The 17940-nt window shown below is 41.3% G+C and overlaps 1 protein-coding gene across 1 annotated transcript in view; it reads right to left on the reverse strand.

Annotated features, from left to right (window-relative positions):
• Nucleotides 1-17940, reverse strand: part of LOC148041087 (nitrate regulatory gene2 protein-like) — an 80462-nt gene that overhangs the window by 48131 nt on the left and 14391 nt on the right. The window contains exon 2 of the mRNA XM_087676773.1: nucleotides 12200-12369. Within this exon, the coding sequence (XP_087532899.1) occupies nucleotides 12200-12369 (170 nt within the window). The remainder of the gene's footprint in view (nucleotides 1-12199; nucleotides 12370-17940) is intronic.

Here is a 17940-nt window from a genome sequence, read left to right on the forward strand (position 1 = left end):
AATCATTTCCAACTTCATGTGAAGAGCCATTGAAAAATTGCTATTGAAACCGTAATTTACGGAAAAATTTAAGGGTCTCAACCACTCAGGATCCATGCCCAATCTCAGAAAACCCCACACTTGTTATAGCAACTAAACACAAAGAACTTGTAACGGATCAGAGGGGTGAGCCCATTGTCCATTTTTTGTGGCCCACATATGAGAGAATAAAGACCCAATTGTGCTCATGAGACAATCAAGTGGCAAATCAAATCCAAGAGTTGCCAGTCATTTATGACGGCCATTGTATTGAAGATTGAAGAAGATCAATCTATATCTCACTTGTACTTCAACCTTTGACAATACAAATTAAAGAAATACTATAAGGGGGCCAATTGTTGGGGCCATTGGGTGTTAACTGTCCAAGATTAAGTGGTAAAGTGTGCATTTTTAGATTTGTGAATTTATTGCTTGCTGTAATTTGTCATCAATCAAGTCATTGTTAGAACCGGAAGGACACAGCTAAGAGAGTTTGAGATCAAGCAGGAACGTATGAGAGTGACGGCTAGAGAGAGTGTGAGCAAAGTGAAAGTTCAAGACGATAAGAGTGTACCAACAATGTGTTGGTACACAAAGAATAAAATGTATTTATACTTAGGGCACGTAAAGGGTGCGTTCACATGTACAGTGTGCATGTACTATATACACGGAGGTCACCGGGCCTTTATATCCCAACAACCTCCCACTTAAAGGTCCAATATGAACCTCTAGCTAACCAACTCCCACTAGTCGAATGCAATGCTCGTGCTGAGCTCTACTTAGACTTTTAGTGAGAACATCTGCAGGGTTATCTTGTGTTTTAATCTTGGTCAATGTGATTTGACCATCTTCCAAAATCTGTCTAATGAAGTGATATCGCACATCTATATGCTTTGTGCGTGAATGATACTTGGCATTCTTAGCCAGATACACAGCACTCTGGCTATCACATCCCAAAACTGTAGTGCCCATAGACATGCCGAGATCATCTGCAAGTCTACTCAACCATATAGCTTCCTTAGAAGCTTTAGTAGCTGATATGTATTCAGCTTCAATGGTACTCAGTGCAACAATGTTTTGCAACCTGGAACACCAAGAAACAGTCCCACCAGACTGTAAAGACATACCCGCTGGTGGACCTATGAGTGTCCAAGTCACCTGCCATGTTTGCATCACAATAACCCTGCAAACTAAGTGCACCCTCCCCATAGCAAATACTTTTTCTTTGTATACCCTTAAGTTATCGAAGAATATACTTGACAGCCTCCCAATGTGCTTTGCCAGGATTTGACATAAACCTACTAACAACTCCCACTGCATGAGCAATGTCTGGACGAGTAGCAACCATAGCATACATAAGAGAGCCACAAGCTGATGCATAAGAAACTCCCTTCATAGCATTTGCTTCCACGTCATCTTTCAGGCTGTTGGCTTTGCTAAGCTTGAGATAAGGAGGTAAGGGTACCCCAAAAGGCTTAGCTTCAGCCATGTTAAATCTGTCCAGTACCTTTCCAATGTACTTTTCTCGAGATAAAAACAGCAATTTCTGCATTCTATCTCTACGAATCCTCATGCCCAAAATATGCTCTGCATTCCCCAAATCTTTCATGGAGAAAGCTGATTTCAACTGATTTTTCCGAGCATCCAAGCTAGTCTTTCTTTTCCCAGCTAGTAACATATCATCCATATACAAAACAAGTATTATGGGGTTGCCATCTGTATCCTTTTTCATGTACAAGCAATGATCTGCATGGCTGCATGTAAACTCATGAGATAGCATAAAAGTATCAAACTTTTTGTACCACTGCCGTGGTGCTTGCTTCAGCCCATACAAGCTGCATTTTAGCTTACACACCATCTGCTCTTTTCCAAGAACTACAAAGCCCTCGGGCTGTTTCATGTAGATTTCCTCATCAATGTCACCATGCAAGAAAGCTGTTTTTACATCCATTTGATACAGCTCTAAATCCAAAACAGCAGTAATAGCAAAAAGCACACGTAAAGTGATCATCTTCACAATAGGTGAGAAGACCTCTTGGAAGTCAATCCCTTCCTTTTGTGCATAACCTTTGGCAACTAGCCTTGCCTTGTACTTGGGTTTCCCATCAACTGTCTTGACTTTGTACACCCATTTGTTTGGAAGTGGCTTCCTTCCCTTTGGTAATGACACAAGATCCCAAGTATCATTTGCATATAGAGATTTAGTCTCTTCCTGCATAGCTAGCTCCCATTTACTGCAGAACTCACATGACTTGGTCTCTTTGTATGTAAGAGGCTCACCTTCATCTGTAAGCATCACATAATGCAAGGAGGGGTCAAACCTATGTGGTTGCCTTCTTACGCGTGTAGACCTGCGTACCCAATGATCAACATTGTCAGGAATTGGGTCTACATCAGGAGGTATATTATTTTCAGCATTCATTTGCTGCTGTAAACCATTTTCAGCATGTTGTTCATGCTGTACAGCACCTTCATTTTCGTTTCCAACACCTGCATTTTCATAATCAGCAAGCCTATCTTGCTGTCCATGACCTCCTTGTGCTTCTATTTGCTGTCCATCATCATCTGGCTCAAAAGTAACCAGCTGATCATCAGTTTCAGCCTGTGGTACAACACCTTGAGACTCATTTTCTGAAGTTATGGGTGGCTGTAAACTCTGAAATTTCACCTTTTTCAGATCTTCATTAGAGGCTAAAGAGCCTTTCAGCAATTTTGCCTCATTAAACACAACCTTACAGCTGCGAATAATTTTCTTAGACTGAGGTAACCACACTCTATAGCCAAATTCACCCTCATCACCATAGCCCATGAAAATGCCTTTGGTGGATTTTGGGTCAAGTTTGTTCCTTAGCTCATCCCCAACATGTACAAAAGCATCACAGCCAAATATACGTAAATGGTCATATGAGGCCAATTTGCCAGACCAAACCTCCTCAAAGATGCCATTATTTAAGGACCTATTTGGAGAGCGGTTGCAAATGTGAACCACGGTTTTGAGTGCCTCTCCCCAAAATGCATGAGGGAGATTAGCAGTGGACAGCATGCACCGCACTCTTTCACATAAAGTCCTGTTATATCTTTTAGCCACCCCATTTGAAGAAGGGCTATAAGGGGCTGTAAGCTCCCTCTTAATACCATGTAAGTCACAAAATGACTTGAATTCAATCGATGTGAACTCACCCCCATCATCAGTTCTCAAGCATTTCAGCTTTCTATCTATCTGAGTGGTCACAAATGCATGAAAAGTTTTAAAAACAGCAAACACTTCACTTTTCTTTTTCAGCAAGTACACCCAAATCTTCTTAAAACAATCATCAATAAAGGAGATAAAATATGCAGCACCACCCAATGATTTCACGGGCATACTACATACATCAGAATGCACTAAGTCCAAGACATTGGACTTACGAGGGACACCAGAGTAAAAGGAATTTTTTATTTGCTTTTCAAACTGACACTCATTACAAAAATCAAGTTTAGAGCCTTTTCCATCAACCCTCTTCAAAGAGGTAAGAACATCAAGTCCTTTTTGGCTCACATGGCCTAATCTCTTATGCCATAACTCCAAGTGGCTGCAAATTTCAGCAACTGCAAGAAACTTGCCATTCAAGGCTTTACAATGCAAACAATACAATGTGCCCTTCTTGGTTCCTTTTGCAACCAGCATGGAACCCTTTTTTACTTTCCACAAACCACCACCAAACAGTGTGGTGTAGCCATGCAAGTCAAGCTGACCAACAAATAGTAAACTCTTTTTAATGCCAGGCACATATCTGACATCTTTCAACACAAGCTCTTGACCATTATCTAAAGACAAGTGTACAGTGCCAATCCCATCAATGCTGCAAGCATGGTTATTTCCAAGGTACACCTTTCCATTACTGCCTGTATTGAACATAGCAAAACACTCCAAGCAAGGAGTTACATGGAAAGAGGCACCAGAGTCTACAATCCAAGTCTGAGTGACACCATCATCAACTAACAAGAGTGCATCAATCACATCAGCCTTGGTAATCTGCATATCCTGCATGTGACATACAAGGGCGTCATAATCAACTGCACATAATACATCAGCCTTTGTATCTGAAAGCTCCTCTATGACCACACTAGAGGCCACATCGGCCTTTTCTTTGCCTTTGGATGTCTTCAATGCATCTGTCTTTTCTTCCTTCTTCTTTTTATCTCCTGCATTCTTTTTTCTCTCTTGTTCCTTCTTGTAGTACCTGCAATCAAGTTTCTTGTGGCCCTTCCGACCACAATGATAGCAAGTAATGTCACTCTTATCCTTTCCTTTGCTCTTGCTCAAGTTTCTCTGCCCTACATATGCATTTTTCTTTTCAGCCTTGCCTCTTACATTATAAGCTGAGTTGTTGTTTTCTCCACTAGACATACGTCTAATTTCTTCATTCAAGATAGAACCCCTCACCCCATCATATGAGAGATTGGTGTTATTGCTGAGTGAAACCACCAAGGTTTCCCACAAGTCCGGCAGTGTCATGATCAAAAAGATCGCCCTCAACTTATCATCAAAGTCCAAGTTTGCATCTTTGAGCTGATTTAGAATCCCTGTAAATGCACTCAAGTGCTCAGCTGCAGGCTTTGACTCATCCAGTCGCATATTCACCAACTTGCGCATTAAATGCACTTGATTAACAGGTGTGGTGATCTCATAAGTAGTCTTCAGCTTCTCCCATATTGCATAACTTGTGTCTAAACCCTTAATGTCTATCAGAATGTCATCAGTGACACCCATCTTTATGTAAGCCACAGCCTTTTTATTCACTCTGGCCCAATCTGCATCAGACATTAGTGCGGGTTTATCTTCCTGCAAAGCATCCTCACAATCCTTCAGGAACAAAATGCACTGCATACGTTCTTTCCAAAGGTCAAATCCATGACCATCAAACCGTTTAATCTCCATCAAAATCTTGATGTCTGAACTAGAAGAAGTTGCAGCCATTTTATCATGAACACAAAGTAAATGCACTAATCTGCGGAAGCACAAGCTGAACCAGCAAAATACCCTGCTGTTTTTCCTCAACCAACCAGCCACTGACTCAAAAGTTACTGACAGGAATGAATGATGCCAAATCTGGGAAAAGCCCCAAATTTCAACCTCGATTCCTCACAAATCTATGATCTGTGCTTCTGGCGTGTGAACTCCTGTAAGTGGTAAGTGGTAATGAGAAGATTAGAGAAAATTTGATTTTTTTAAAAAACAAAGGAACTGACAGGCGGGGGCATGGGGGGGGTCCATTGACCTTCAGGCAGGTCGCGTGGCCTGCCCGCCGACGACTCGACGACTCGCCGTCACAATCCGCCTAAGTCAGCTGCTACCTGGTCCCTTCCACATGCCACTGCCCGTTTTTCCCACGACCAACAAGCTTCGTCACTTCGCCTACACGCGTGATCTTCTACCATCGTGACCGCGTGCACCCTGCAGGTCATCGTGACTCCCCACAGCGTGTGCCTGCTGGCGCTACCTGTTCCACGCTGCGACTCTGTCGAGTGCGATTGTTGTCCCGTTGAACAATCAGCTGCACCAAAACTGCAAGTCGAGCAGTCGTCGCCTGAATCTTGGGAAGCGTGCAAAGTCTTGGCTCTAATACCATTTGTTGGAACTAGAAGGACACAGCTGAGAGAGTTTGAGATCGAGCAAGAGTGTATGAGAGTGACGACTGGAGAGAATGTGAGCAGAGTGAAAGTTCAAGACGATAAGAGTGTACCAACAATGTGTTGGTACACAAAGAATAAAATGTATTTATACTTAGGGCACGTAAAGGGTGCGTTCACATGTACAGTGTACATGTACTATATACACGGAGGTCACCGGGCCTTTATATCCCAACAATCATTCACTACCCTTGCATTGAAGAACGGCTGGTTTTATGGTTCCATTGCCAAGATACATCAACTCCTTTGAGTATATGGGCCCAAGGCACTTATGTGCAAACCAATGAATTTGCATTTTGCTAATCAACTGAGTGCACTACAACAAGCATGTCATCATTCAATGATTTCATTTCAAGTCATGATGATGCCTCACTATCCGAAGGTGCACAAAGCAATAGAGGAAATCAATGCCTAATCTTGGAACAAGCACACAGCATGGGCAACAAGTGGAGAATGTAGGTCTAGACCAAGAAACACACTCCCTCAAGGCCACAAAATGTTGATGACTAGAAATGACATGAAGATTATGATGACTCTTTCAAGACTCGGTTGAGAACAATAGCTGATATCTTTGCTAGTTGGCTAAGGATCCTAAGTTCATGCAATTATTGCACTCCTCTAAGAAGAGCAACAAGGGCAAGAAGAAGATGTCATCCTCTAGAACTTCAGAACAAGAAGCTCCCAAAGAAAAGCCATCCCAGCCTCAAGATGCGCCAACTAATGATAATGATCAAAAGCAAACAACACTAGTGGGGCAAGCTATGAAAATGCAAGACCATCTTGGCAGCGCAAACCTCCTAAGTTTTGGATAGCAAGATGTGTGCAACTATGGGGCATCCAGTGTACTTTGATAGTGGATCTATTTTCTATGCTATGACTAATCAAGGACTGTGCATGGAAATGTATGGCACAAATCCTTAGGGCATGCAACAACCAATGCATGAAATGCAAGACCCAATGCATCCGGATATGGCAAGTCATATTCAAAAGCCCATGTATGGTAATGTCAGTACGTATGGTAATGAATCAAACCCCTTGGTGTATATGGAACTCAAGGAATGAATACTAGTTGTCCAAATGCTTCATACAATGCTCATAAGCAAATACAACAAATGTATTCTTTTCCAGCTGCTAGTTTATAATAACGTGATGCCAAAGCATAAAGATAAAGACTATGATGAGAGTGGTAAAGGGATGAAGTTCCAGACTTTCAGTGGTACAAAAGATCCATTGAAAGCATTGATTTTCATTCATAGTTTTCATGTACGAAAGGCACGATATGGTACGGTATGATAAAATACGGTACTAAATGGTACCTTAAGATTTTATAAGGTACGGTACGATACTAGTACGAAAAAAAAACTTGATTATTTTGGACTAAAGATAATAGAATAGATATTTCAAAACTAAATAGCAATGCTATTAGAGTATATAAGATGAATACTTGAGGGTACCATGCCAAAACTTGATGTTGCATGCGCATCATGCGCTACTACTACCTACAACTTGCAACTACATAGATGGGAGTAGATACATCATACATGAATGATCATAGAAATAAGAGAAGTGTGGGCTTGAGAGAGAGAAGACTGAGAGAATTTGTTTGAATCTCAAATAACCTAATCTCATGAGAGAATCATATTAATATAAGGAGCATTCAGCTCATCCCAAAGTGTAGTTCGAATGAGAAAAGACGTATCCATTAAGTTGGTACCTTATGGTACTAATACGTAAGGTACGGTACCTAAAGTATAGTATAGTATGAAACCTTTCGTACGTGGTACTAGTGCAACTATAGTTGAGAGAGGAAGAGGCTACACACACACATACACAAAAAGATGAGAGGCTTAAGATACTACTTAATTCAATTATCTTCACGGAAAAAAAAAAGAGGCTTGGAGGAGAAATAAGAAAAGAAAAAAAAAAAGGGGGAGAAAGAAAACAAGAAAGTTGTAGGCTTAAAGGAGCTGTTTTTTCATACAAAATCATACAGATACATGCCGTACCGTACTATACAGATCAGTTCGTACTACGTACAAAGACAACCCTGTTTTCATTCAACAATTTGATGCAAGCTACTCAAGAGGGAACTTCACTAAATCCTCAAAGATCCAAAAGATGACCATTTTTTGGAAAGGAAATGTGTGAGAGTGCACAAACGAAGAGGAAACACAAAGACAAAGAAAGACAGAAAGAGAAAGACTACAATGAAAAAAGAGAATGAAAAGAGAAAATCTGCACTAAACTCCAAAAGAATATTGAATACAAAGGGGACTGATCAGCCCCCGCACACGATCCACAGGCATCAGTGAGGGCACAAAATCACATTGATGACTATGTCAGCACTGGGGATGGAGAAGAGTCCTTGTACATTGGAGTGTGCTAAAACCTGCAAGAATGAATGACCAACCAAGTGGGATGCTGGTATGAGTAATGGGGTGGGCTGTATCATCCCCTTTCTCCACACAACCTGGAGCCTCTAGACTGTGCATCTCTCTAAACCACTCTCCATGAGAAGTTATGTGATTAGAGGCACCTGAGTCTACATACAAATGAACCATCAGCAATCATAGTATTTATAAAATGCTACATAACAAAGAGCTACTCACTTCTATCATCATTATTTTTGCTAGTGGAAGCATAATTACCTTGTTGCTTTTTCCCATTTCTAATTTCGGCCTTTTTGAGAAATAGTTATTAGAAATCTAGCATTTCTTACCACAATGCTAGCATTCCCTACTATCACCATAATTCTGCTATTGGTTGAAACCTACAATTTGGCCTCTTTGGTTCCCCCTTTCTTGGGACTATCCTCCTCTATTTTGTTGTGCACCATAACTTTGTCCAAAACCACCATCTTGGCCTCGGCCTGATCCAAACAACTGGAGAATGGGTTGCCCTGCTAAAAAGCGCACTGATCAGCACTTGAAGGATGTCATCCAACAATCTTTGCCGCAAGCAAATGCTCCTCTTCAATCAACTCCAACTCCCACCAAGGCAAATGATACCATGTGGAACTGCATAATAAAAGGAAAGTGGACTTACACTACAATGCCAACATTCCCTACTATCACCATAATTTTGCGATTGGTTGAAACCTACAACTTGGCCTCTATGGTTCCCCCTTTCTTTGGACTATCCTCCTCTATGTTGTTGTGCATCATAACTTTGTCCACAACCACCATCTTAGCCTTGGCCTGATCCAAACAACAAGAGAATGGGTTGCCCTACTGAGAAACGCACTGATCAGCACCTGAAGAATGTCATCCAACAATCTTTGCCACAAGCAGATGCTCCTCTTCAATCAACTCCAGCTCCCATCAAGGCAAATGATACCATGTGCAAGTGCACAATAGAAAGGAAAGTGGACACAGAGTGAATAGAGAAGAACCTCCCTCTTCACCTAGGGGATTATCTCCCATCTGTATGAGACCACACTCCAAAACTCTCGCATTTCTCACTTCTAGACTCTATAGATGATCCTCATCACTCTTGTCAAGCTCTTGCCTTGACCACATCACCATGCCTATTTTTACACAACTAATCCCTCTTCAATCACAAATCCTCTTTCTATGCCCAAGTCGAGGCAAGCCATAGAGAAGCTTGATTCCATATCCTAGAAGCACACTTGGGTTAATGAATAGACCTTCACATCACCAACTGATCAGCATAAAGTGGAATTTCAAAGTGAAGCTCCACTCGGATTGTACCTCACATTGGTACAAGGCCAAACTTATGGCCAAGGGCTATGTCAACAAGAGGGCATTGACTGCACATACACATTTGTTCTTACCAATATTCAGCCGGTTCTGCTTCTTGCATTTCCTTGCAATTGGACAATTGGCACATCCATCAGATGAACATGAAGAACACCTGCCTGAATGGAAAGATTCAAGAAGAGATTTATAGAGCAAGAGAGATTGACAATTCCAAGAGGATCATGTCTCCTGTTTGCGGAAGGCCAATGCATCAACTCATTCTTCCCATCACTTAGGATTCATCTGCAATCTGGATACCAACACCCACACAAAGATGACATCTTTGTAAATTGTACTCAACAACAGTCTAGAGTCGATTGATGTCACAAGTACCAATAGTTAGTTGGCTCCCTCATCTACCTTGGCAAGACTAGACCAAATATTCATAATTTGAATCAATTCTCCACCTTCACTCATTAGACTTGCTGACAAGCAGGCTATGTGGGTGCTTTTTATCTTCGTGGCTTGTCCCTGACATCTGTGATCGCAAAGGTGCTATGCTGCACGGTAACACAGATTCAGATCAGGCAATCAATGTTAAGACACAGATATTACAAGCAAAATGTTGTGATGCCACCAGAGCTCTTGTAAGCTGCATAGCAAAAGTTAGGCTATGCACAGCAACAGCTGAAAGAAATCTACTCTACAGTCAAAGTGCCATTGCCTTGGCATGGAATCCGTTCTTCAATTCATGGATCAAGCCACTTGGAGTACATTGCCAAATGGTTCATGAGTGAATTGGCATTTATCTTGGAGAATGCACTACCCAAGTTAAAGTTACAGATGTCTTTACAAACACTTTCCCATTGATCAACTTTGATGAGCTCTTCTTCAAATCTGGGAGTTGAATCTCCATTTTTATACCTAGAGAGAGGACTGCTGCTCCTCCCCGCCCCGCCCCCCCAAAGAAAAAAAACAAACAAACAAACAACCCATTAAAAAAAGAAAAAAAGAAAAACAATTTGTATAAAACACTTCTTCTTGTTGACATTTTTCCTCTCTGCACTTTCGGATCCTCATTTTGTTCCCCAACATGTTGCTGAGAAGGTTTTGACAGATTTCCTCCAGCTCCATTATGTGGCCCAGGATTTGGGCTAGCCAATGAGCTAGTCAGAAAACCTTTTCGGATCTGTTCTACAGGCTATTATGCAGGGCACTTGGACAAATTTTAAATCACATTTATCTACATTTTTCATTGCTGGTACCAATCTTGTTTATGAGTTTTTCCTCTCCACTTAGGTTTCCATCACCAACAACCACACTGGTCTTTATATGTGTTCACAAGTCATAGCAAATAGGCAAGGCCACCCCTACCAACCTCTTAATCTCACACAGGTACCTGTGTCACAAAGGCCTGCATGTGACACTTTTTCTTTGTATATTCATGAGGAAACTTGAGCATAAATTATAAGTAAGCGACTGCCATTGGCTCTGGATGCTCCCGATTGACTGGAATCATTTGAATTTTGCATAAACATTGTATGCCTTTCTTTCAAATGGCATCACATGATCTACTGCAAAGTTTCCCCAATGCAGCTGTACCAAACCTGATCCTAGCAAAGTAAACCACTTCCACCCAACAAGGGCAGTAATGTCAAAGCAAACTTGTTAGACAATCAAACAAATACAGATACCATTTGTTGCAAAAACAAATAAAAAATTGCTGAGACAATTTCTGCTCAGAGTGGGGCTCAGCTGACAGCGAGACACACTAATAGAAGCACCTTGCAGCATATACTTCCCTTATACAAAGCACCCACCCAAATGAGCTTATTTAACCCTTGAGCAACACCTGTTGCAAAAGACAGCTTACCAAGAGAGAATACTGAGACTAGAATCTGTGGAAATTTCCTGCTAGTCTGGCAATAAAAGACAATCCCATTTTGTGAATAAAAATGGGGAGAGGCTTATTCTAAGCCAATCTGCTTCTCCAAAAATCCTCATAAAGCATACCACAAACAGGTTCAATATCAGCATTTCGTTTATAATGAGAAGCAGGACCATTCAACTGCAAACTCTTAGAATACACCCCAATTTTCCTTCTTTTGAACCTTATGGAAGAATCGCAATCACACAGAAGCAAAACCCAGTGGAGCAAGAAGTCATGGGCAGTATATTTGAATACAGCAGACAGCAGAGAAAAATACATGGGAAAACGTAAGGAGACAGGGAGCATGCAGGCCTAGCAGCAGAGAAATAACTGTCGTGAAACAGGCAGGCTGCAGAAGCAAGAGAAAGAAAGGCAAGGACAAAAGCAACTAACAGCAATGCAGAAACAATCACGTGTAGACCAAGAGACATAGCTAGAAGCCTAATGAGCCAGTAGAAATTGCTGGGCCACATTGCTGCCATTCTACCACCACCAGCTGTCATACGATCCAGTTGTATTCATGTATGTCCGTAGGGGGTAAGGTGGGTCTAACTATGTGTGTCAAGTGGATGTTCAAATAAAACAATGATGGTTCCATCATTGTTTAATCTATGTTTCAAATCAGAACTTCAAAAATAGCATGACTGTCTGACTACCTCAAGGATAAAAGATTGAACAGCACAATAAACTGTTTACTTGAAAGAAAAGAATAGCCTGAAATATATTTCCCACAAATGAATCTGTCTTAAAAACAATGCAATTTTAGCAAAGTGACAAGTAAAATTGGAACCATACTATAATAGACTGCCAGACTGACATCAGTACTTTTACGAGGCTGGATGAATCAACAGGAATTTCAGCAAATCTTTCAAGGTCTTACCTTTATTTCCTCATAAAGTTTTTTTTCCCATGCACGCAAATTATCTAGTGTCAATGCAAGATTGAGTTTTTTGTCAGGATCAGTAGCAGTATCTTTACTGGCAGAAGCATTTGTCACCGACTTGCTAAGCTTGAGGATCTTGCTTACTTTCTCTTGATAATCAATTAATCCTACATTGTTAGAAGAAAATCATAGCTGTTAACTCCCTTCCTTTCTATCTTTTCTCCCCTCCCTCTCCCCCTCCACCCCCCAACAAAAAATAGAGGAACTTGTAAAGAAATACTCGAACACAAAATACAAACACAATCGTACAACAAAGCACAGACTGATAAAAGAACTCAATATTGTTCAGTTAACTCAAAAACCATGAACGCAAAAGATGAAAAAATAATGAATGAATTGATTCAATGCTCAATCCAGTAAACACGCTATGCAGAGTGAATGCAGAACCTCGAACTGTCTGTGTCTCTCAAGGAGGGACTGAGGCAGAGTGTATGAGCTGAAGAGTGTGTTGTACTCTATACGGATCCTGAAACACGATGTGTAGCCTCCGGATGTGATCAGAGGCAGCAAACAGAGATTTGGAGAGTCTGGATCAGGTTGAATATGACTAAGGCAGCATGAAAGAGTGAGCAACAGGTTGAATACTATCTAGAGGATGAAGATGACTACTGAAACAGTAAATACAGCTGTGATGTGAAAGCTCCTGGAAGGCTGGTGACAGCAGTCAGACTGCAAATGCAGACTATGTAGGAAAGGCAGCAGTAAATGCAGCTACTTGGAGCACACCAGGCTGACGGCGGCAGCTGAGAACTGATGACAGCAGGCTGTAAACTGCCGTCAACAGCAAAACACAGCTGCAGCCTGATCACCAACTGCAAATGAAAGGCTGGATGCAAGCATCGAACTGATGGATAAAAGCTCAAAATATGATATCCACCGAGAAGGGGTGTGGACAGCAAAGAACAAGGCGCTAGCAATCTGTGATCAAAGATAGGCTGAGTTCTAAGGCTGCCTCCTATTTATAGATGAGTGGATCCTCCCAAATTAGGGTTTGGCTTATGGGACACATACACTCTCTAGGAAAGTTTGGCAAGTGTATAGTGCATTTTTAGCTCAACACCCCTAGACAAGCCCAAAACTGGAACCAAGAAGGAACTACAACCATAGCTCAGTCCATTATCATCACAACGCGTCCCACCCCAAAGCAACGAGAGTATCAAGAACCTACCAAGACTATAGAGGTGATGGTTATCTTACCAAGGAAGCCCAAAGGGTCACCCCAAAAGACCAAGGCATCAAAATTAGGGTGCTCGTCAGCTACCCTAGTGACTGATAACCTAAGAAGGCGATGGTTTTGGCAATCCCATCCAGGCATGGGGTGTTGGTGAAGAAGAAAAGTATGGGAAGTATGTGGGTAATGCTGCCAAAGAGACTATGTTGGGAGACTACCATGTGAGTTGTTGTGAATATAGTGTATCCAGAGTCAATCACTCTCTGACTCAAAAGAGATAAATATGCACAAATGCATGTTTACAAGAACTAAATGCCAATGCACAAGGTAATGCAAAGGGCAATGAGAAAAGTCATGCTCAAGCAAAATGCTATGCAATGGTGCCAATTGGTCAATGCCCTAGGAGAGGAATTGTTCACTTGCCCAAGCACTCTTTTCACAATCTTTACAATCATAATCATTCTAATGCTACAAATAGCGATATAAAGTACAATAATAATGTCAATAAAGCAAAGTAGCTAAAAATCCTATAAACACCAAGAGATGAAGCCACCCCCGCTTACCACTCAATGGTGGAAGGAAAAGCTGGAGAGAACCCCCTCTCCCCATCATGCTGAAGTAGAAGAGGAAGAAGCACCCACACTGATCCGCAATAGAAGGTACTGTTAGATCAGTATATTGACCAACTTGGTCAAAATGTTTACAAAATTGTCGAAGGATACCACAAACTCTAAGGGAATGGTGTCTAGCTCAACCTACTCTTTGGTAAAGTGTAGTGCACTCCAATGTGCTTTGTCTTTGGTCTGAGGATGGGTTCAACAACTAGTGCGATGAAACTCTAGTTGTTATAGAAGACCACTATTGAAATGTCACATGGGAACTAATGTGCTGCAAGCAAGCTTCTCAAATACACGGCCTCAATAGTGCTATCATAGAGAGCCTTGTACCCCAGCTCAGTAATAGAGACAGTCACCTTTTGATATTTGGTAGTTGGCATGCAAGGCTTTGTAAGCTGGTTGAGACAGATCTGAGTGTGGAGAATAAGCGTCTAGGGTGAAAGAGAGTTGTCACCATTCCGGGTCATAGGTCAACCAAGATTGGGTCAATTTTTGGGGCTGAGAACAATCTGAAAACCCTAATTTCTGGCGCACAAAACTAAACAAAAAAATATCTCGTTTTAGCCATTATTGCCAAAGGTACTCTTCTTTAAATAGGTGAAGACCCTTCACCCACCATTACGGTGGATATTGCCCATTCCACATGTGAAATGTTGCCATAGTTAATGCTTCTAGGTAGCTTTTCAACAATAGGCAATGGCACTCATGGTGTGGTTGGCTGAAAGCGACAGCTTCTAGAGCATTTATGACAGCAGGTGACCTTATTTTGAGGTGATTTCAGGGTGGAAATCAGAAATTTATCTCTTGTTGCTTCCCTCTCATCTTGGACAAACACATCTACAACCTAATAACGTAAATTGGAGATTTGAGCCCCAAATTTGAATCCAATGTGTTCCTAAAAGGGGATTAGCTGATCTCAATCTGAAACCAGCAAGTTTAGGGTTTGTATGGCTGCATTGGGATGCATGCATGCATGCCTCAGTAATTAAGGAAGGTAGCTTATGTAACCCAATTGAATCCTTCCTAGGTAGAAGGCTAGCATGCTGAATAAGATCCAACTGCCAATGGAGAAGACCCTGAAGCCAGGTAATATGAGTCTGAACCCCAAAGGTGGAGTATGTACTGCAAACACTGAGAGAGAAGAGAAACTCAAAGACACAAGAAGAACACGATAATGATGCACTGAATCATGCTATGAGAAGAAAAGCTGATACAGTGGAGCCAAAGCTCAAAAGATAAATGCACTGTCTTGTTTGGATCAGACCCCAGAACCTGTGGGAAATCTCCATTGTGAAAAAAGAGAAACATAGTCCTCCGCGCAGTGGGCTATCGAAGTAATAACCCAAAGGTGGAGGACAACTGTCGAGGGAGCGAACCACAATCCTTTGATGTCAGGGAGTGACCTGGACAGCAAAACGCAAATCCCAGAGTGTCGGTGTCATGAGGACATGTATTTTTGAAAACTCACTTAACATGTGGATTAATTTTTAATCACATGGTTAAGTAAATGTTGCACATGTGAGGTGTAACTGGGGTTAGAGTAAATTTATGAGCCCAGGACCCGAGAAAATCACGGGATGTCAAAGGTAAAAATTGCTATAAGTTATGCCACATAGGTACTTGGTGGTATCTAGTGCCAATTGTTGGCCTAAGTCATTCATTTGGCCATTAAGTGTCAATTGGTGACACTAAAGAAGTGGCGTTTAATGGTACCTAACATCAATTTAATCGTCAAAGATGGTGCAAAGATACTCAAGAATGGAAGTTGCCTGGCCGGTTTAATTATTGGCCAATCAGATTGTTTTACAAGGCACCAAAATAATAATTAAATTAATTTTCAGTATTTAAAGACTGAAAAAATTATGGATAATGCTAGAAAAACCTTTTGGAAAGACTCCCACTTGTCAAAAATGCCCATGCAAGACTAAAAAACGTCTTTAGAGACTAGAGAGAGGCATGTTAGTATATTCAACCTCGTGCAAGAGAGAGGGAGGAGATATTGTTGGTTTGATTTGCAATCATTGGAGGACCTTCCGAGGCACCCAAGGGGAGGACAAGACCAATAACAAAAGGTGATAGAATCTACACGTTGTTGAGACAAGGAAACAGTAGTGAATGACTGATCTTCTTTAGTTCTTTGCATCTACAAGTTGTCGAGACAAGGCAATAGCAGCAAATGACTAATTTTCTTCAATTCTTTGCGAGAAAAGTCTGAATTTTCTTTCTCTTTAGCATTCTCTCTCATCTCCCAATCTCTCTACAGCCTTGCTCCAAAGATTACAGCGTTGAGATCACCGAAGGTTGGAAAACTTCAGATTTCTCTGCTGTAAACCCTAGTCTGTTGCAGAAGTTAGGGTTTATAGCAAGCTCGAGAAGTGTGCCAAAAATTGGAAGCTCCAAGACTTGGATTCAACAGGGATAAAGCCATTTTTAGTCAAATTCAGGTAGAGAGACCAGCCAATCAATGAATTTGGGACATTTTCCATCTCCACCAAAGCAAGTGAAGGCCAATTGATTGACCGAATCAAGGGGCAGATCAGATTAAAGACTTGTTGGTCATTTTCAACAGCAAGGGGAGTTGGAATACCAAAAGAGATTAGGAGAATCCTATTCTACATCAACTTTTTCTTCAATTAAATTAAAGAAATACTGAAAGAGGTTTCAATTTTGGAGCCAACAGGATATCCATTGTTCAAGATTGCAAGTTAATTTGCATTTCTCAGTTTTGTAAAAAATGTTACTGCTGTAACTAAATTGTAATTAGGGAATTACCACCCATCCACCGAAGGAATGCTCGTTTCATGGTTCCATTGCCAAGATACCACACAATACCTTGATTTGGTGGACCCGAGGCACCTGACTGCAAGCCAAAGCTTTGTGCTAGTGCTGATTTTAACTCTCAGCTGAGAAATTACAACAATATGTCTTCATCCAATGAGATGAACTCAAGCAATGACGATGCCTCCTGCCAGTATGAACATTCAGATGGGAATGAAGAAAATGCAATGTTTGACCTTGGACCATGGAAAGCAAACTGAAAATGTTGCTATTGGGCAAGATGCACAGCCTTCAAACATAAGGAGACTGATGACCAGCAAAGTAAAGAGGAACTCGATGACCAATTCAAAAATCCGATGAGGATAGCAACAAATCTCTTTGCTGAATTGGCAAAGGATCCTCAATTTACCCGATTTTTTGAATACTCCGAAAAAGGACAGCAAAGACAAGAAGAAAAAGACGTCTTCTACACCTTCGAGACAACAAGATGCACCAAAGATAATGCCAAACCCTTCATTTGAAGCTCCCAAAGATGCTAATGAAGAAAAACAATTGGTACCCCTACAAGGCAAGGAATGCAAATGCAAGGCCATCATGAAACTGCCAATCCAATGGATTTTGGATAGCTGGACATGCATGCTATAATGGGGCAGCTATAATACTTTGGTGGAAGCACGATTTTTCATGCTATGGTTGGACTGGGATCGCATACAGGAATGTATGGCACAAATCCCTATGATATGCAGCAGCCAATGCAGGGTGTGCAAGGCCCGATGTATTTGGATATTGCTGGAAATGTACAAAACTCTATCTATGGCAGCATTGGTTTGGTTCTTGAGGCACAAAGTAGCATGTTTGGTAATGCATCTGCACCCCCAAATGCTTATGGGGCTCAAGGAATGAGTGCTAGTCATGCAAATGCTCCATTTGGCGTTAATTTTGATGTAAATTCAGAGAGTGCACCCTTTTTGCAGCAACCAATGTAAGACAACTTGACACCCAAAGGGGCAACAAAAGACTATCATGAGGGTGAAAGAGCAGTGAAGTTTAAGTCCTTCAATGGTCCACAAGATAGGCTGAAAGCTTTGATTTTCATTCAATAGCTTAATGCA

This window comes from Lygodium microphyllum, chromosome 1 (genome assembly GCF_053477565.2).
Source record: "Lygodium microphyllum isolate KBCC chromosome 1, Lygodium_microphyllum_v1.1.10, whole genome shotgun sequence".
Lineage (NCBI taxonomy): Eukaryota > Viridiplantae > Streptophyta > Polypodiopsida > Schizaeales > Lygodiaceae > Lygodium > Lygodium microphyllum.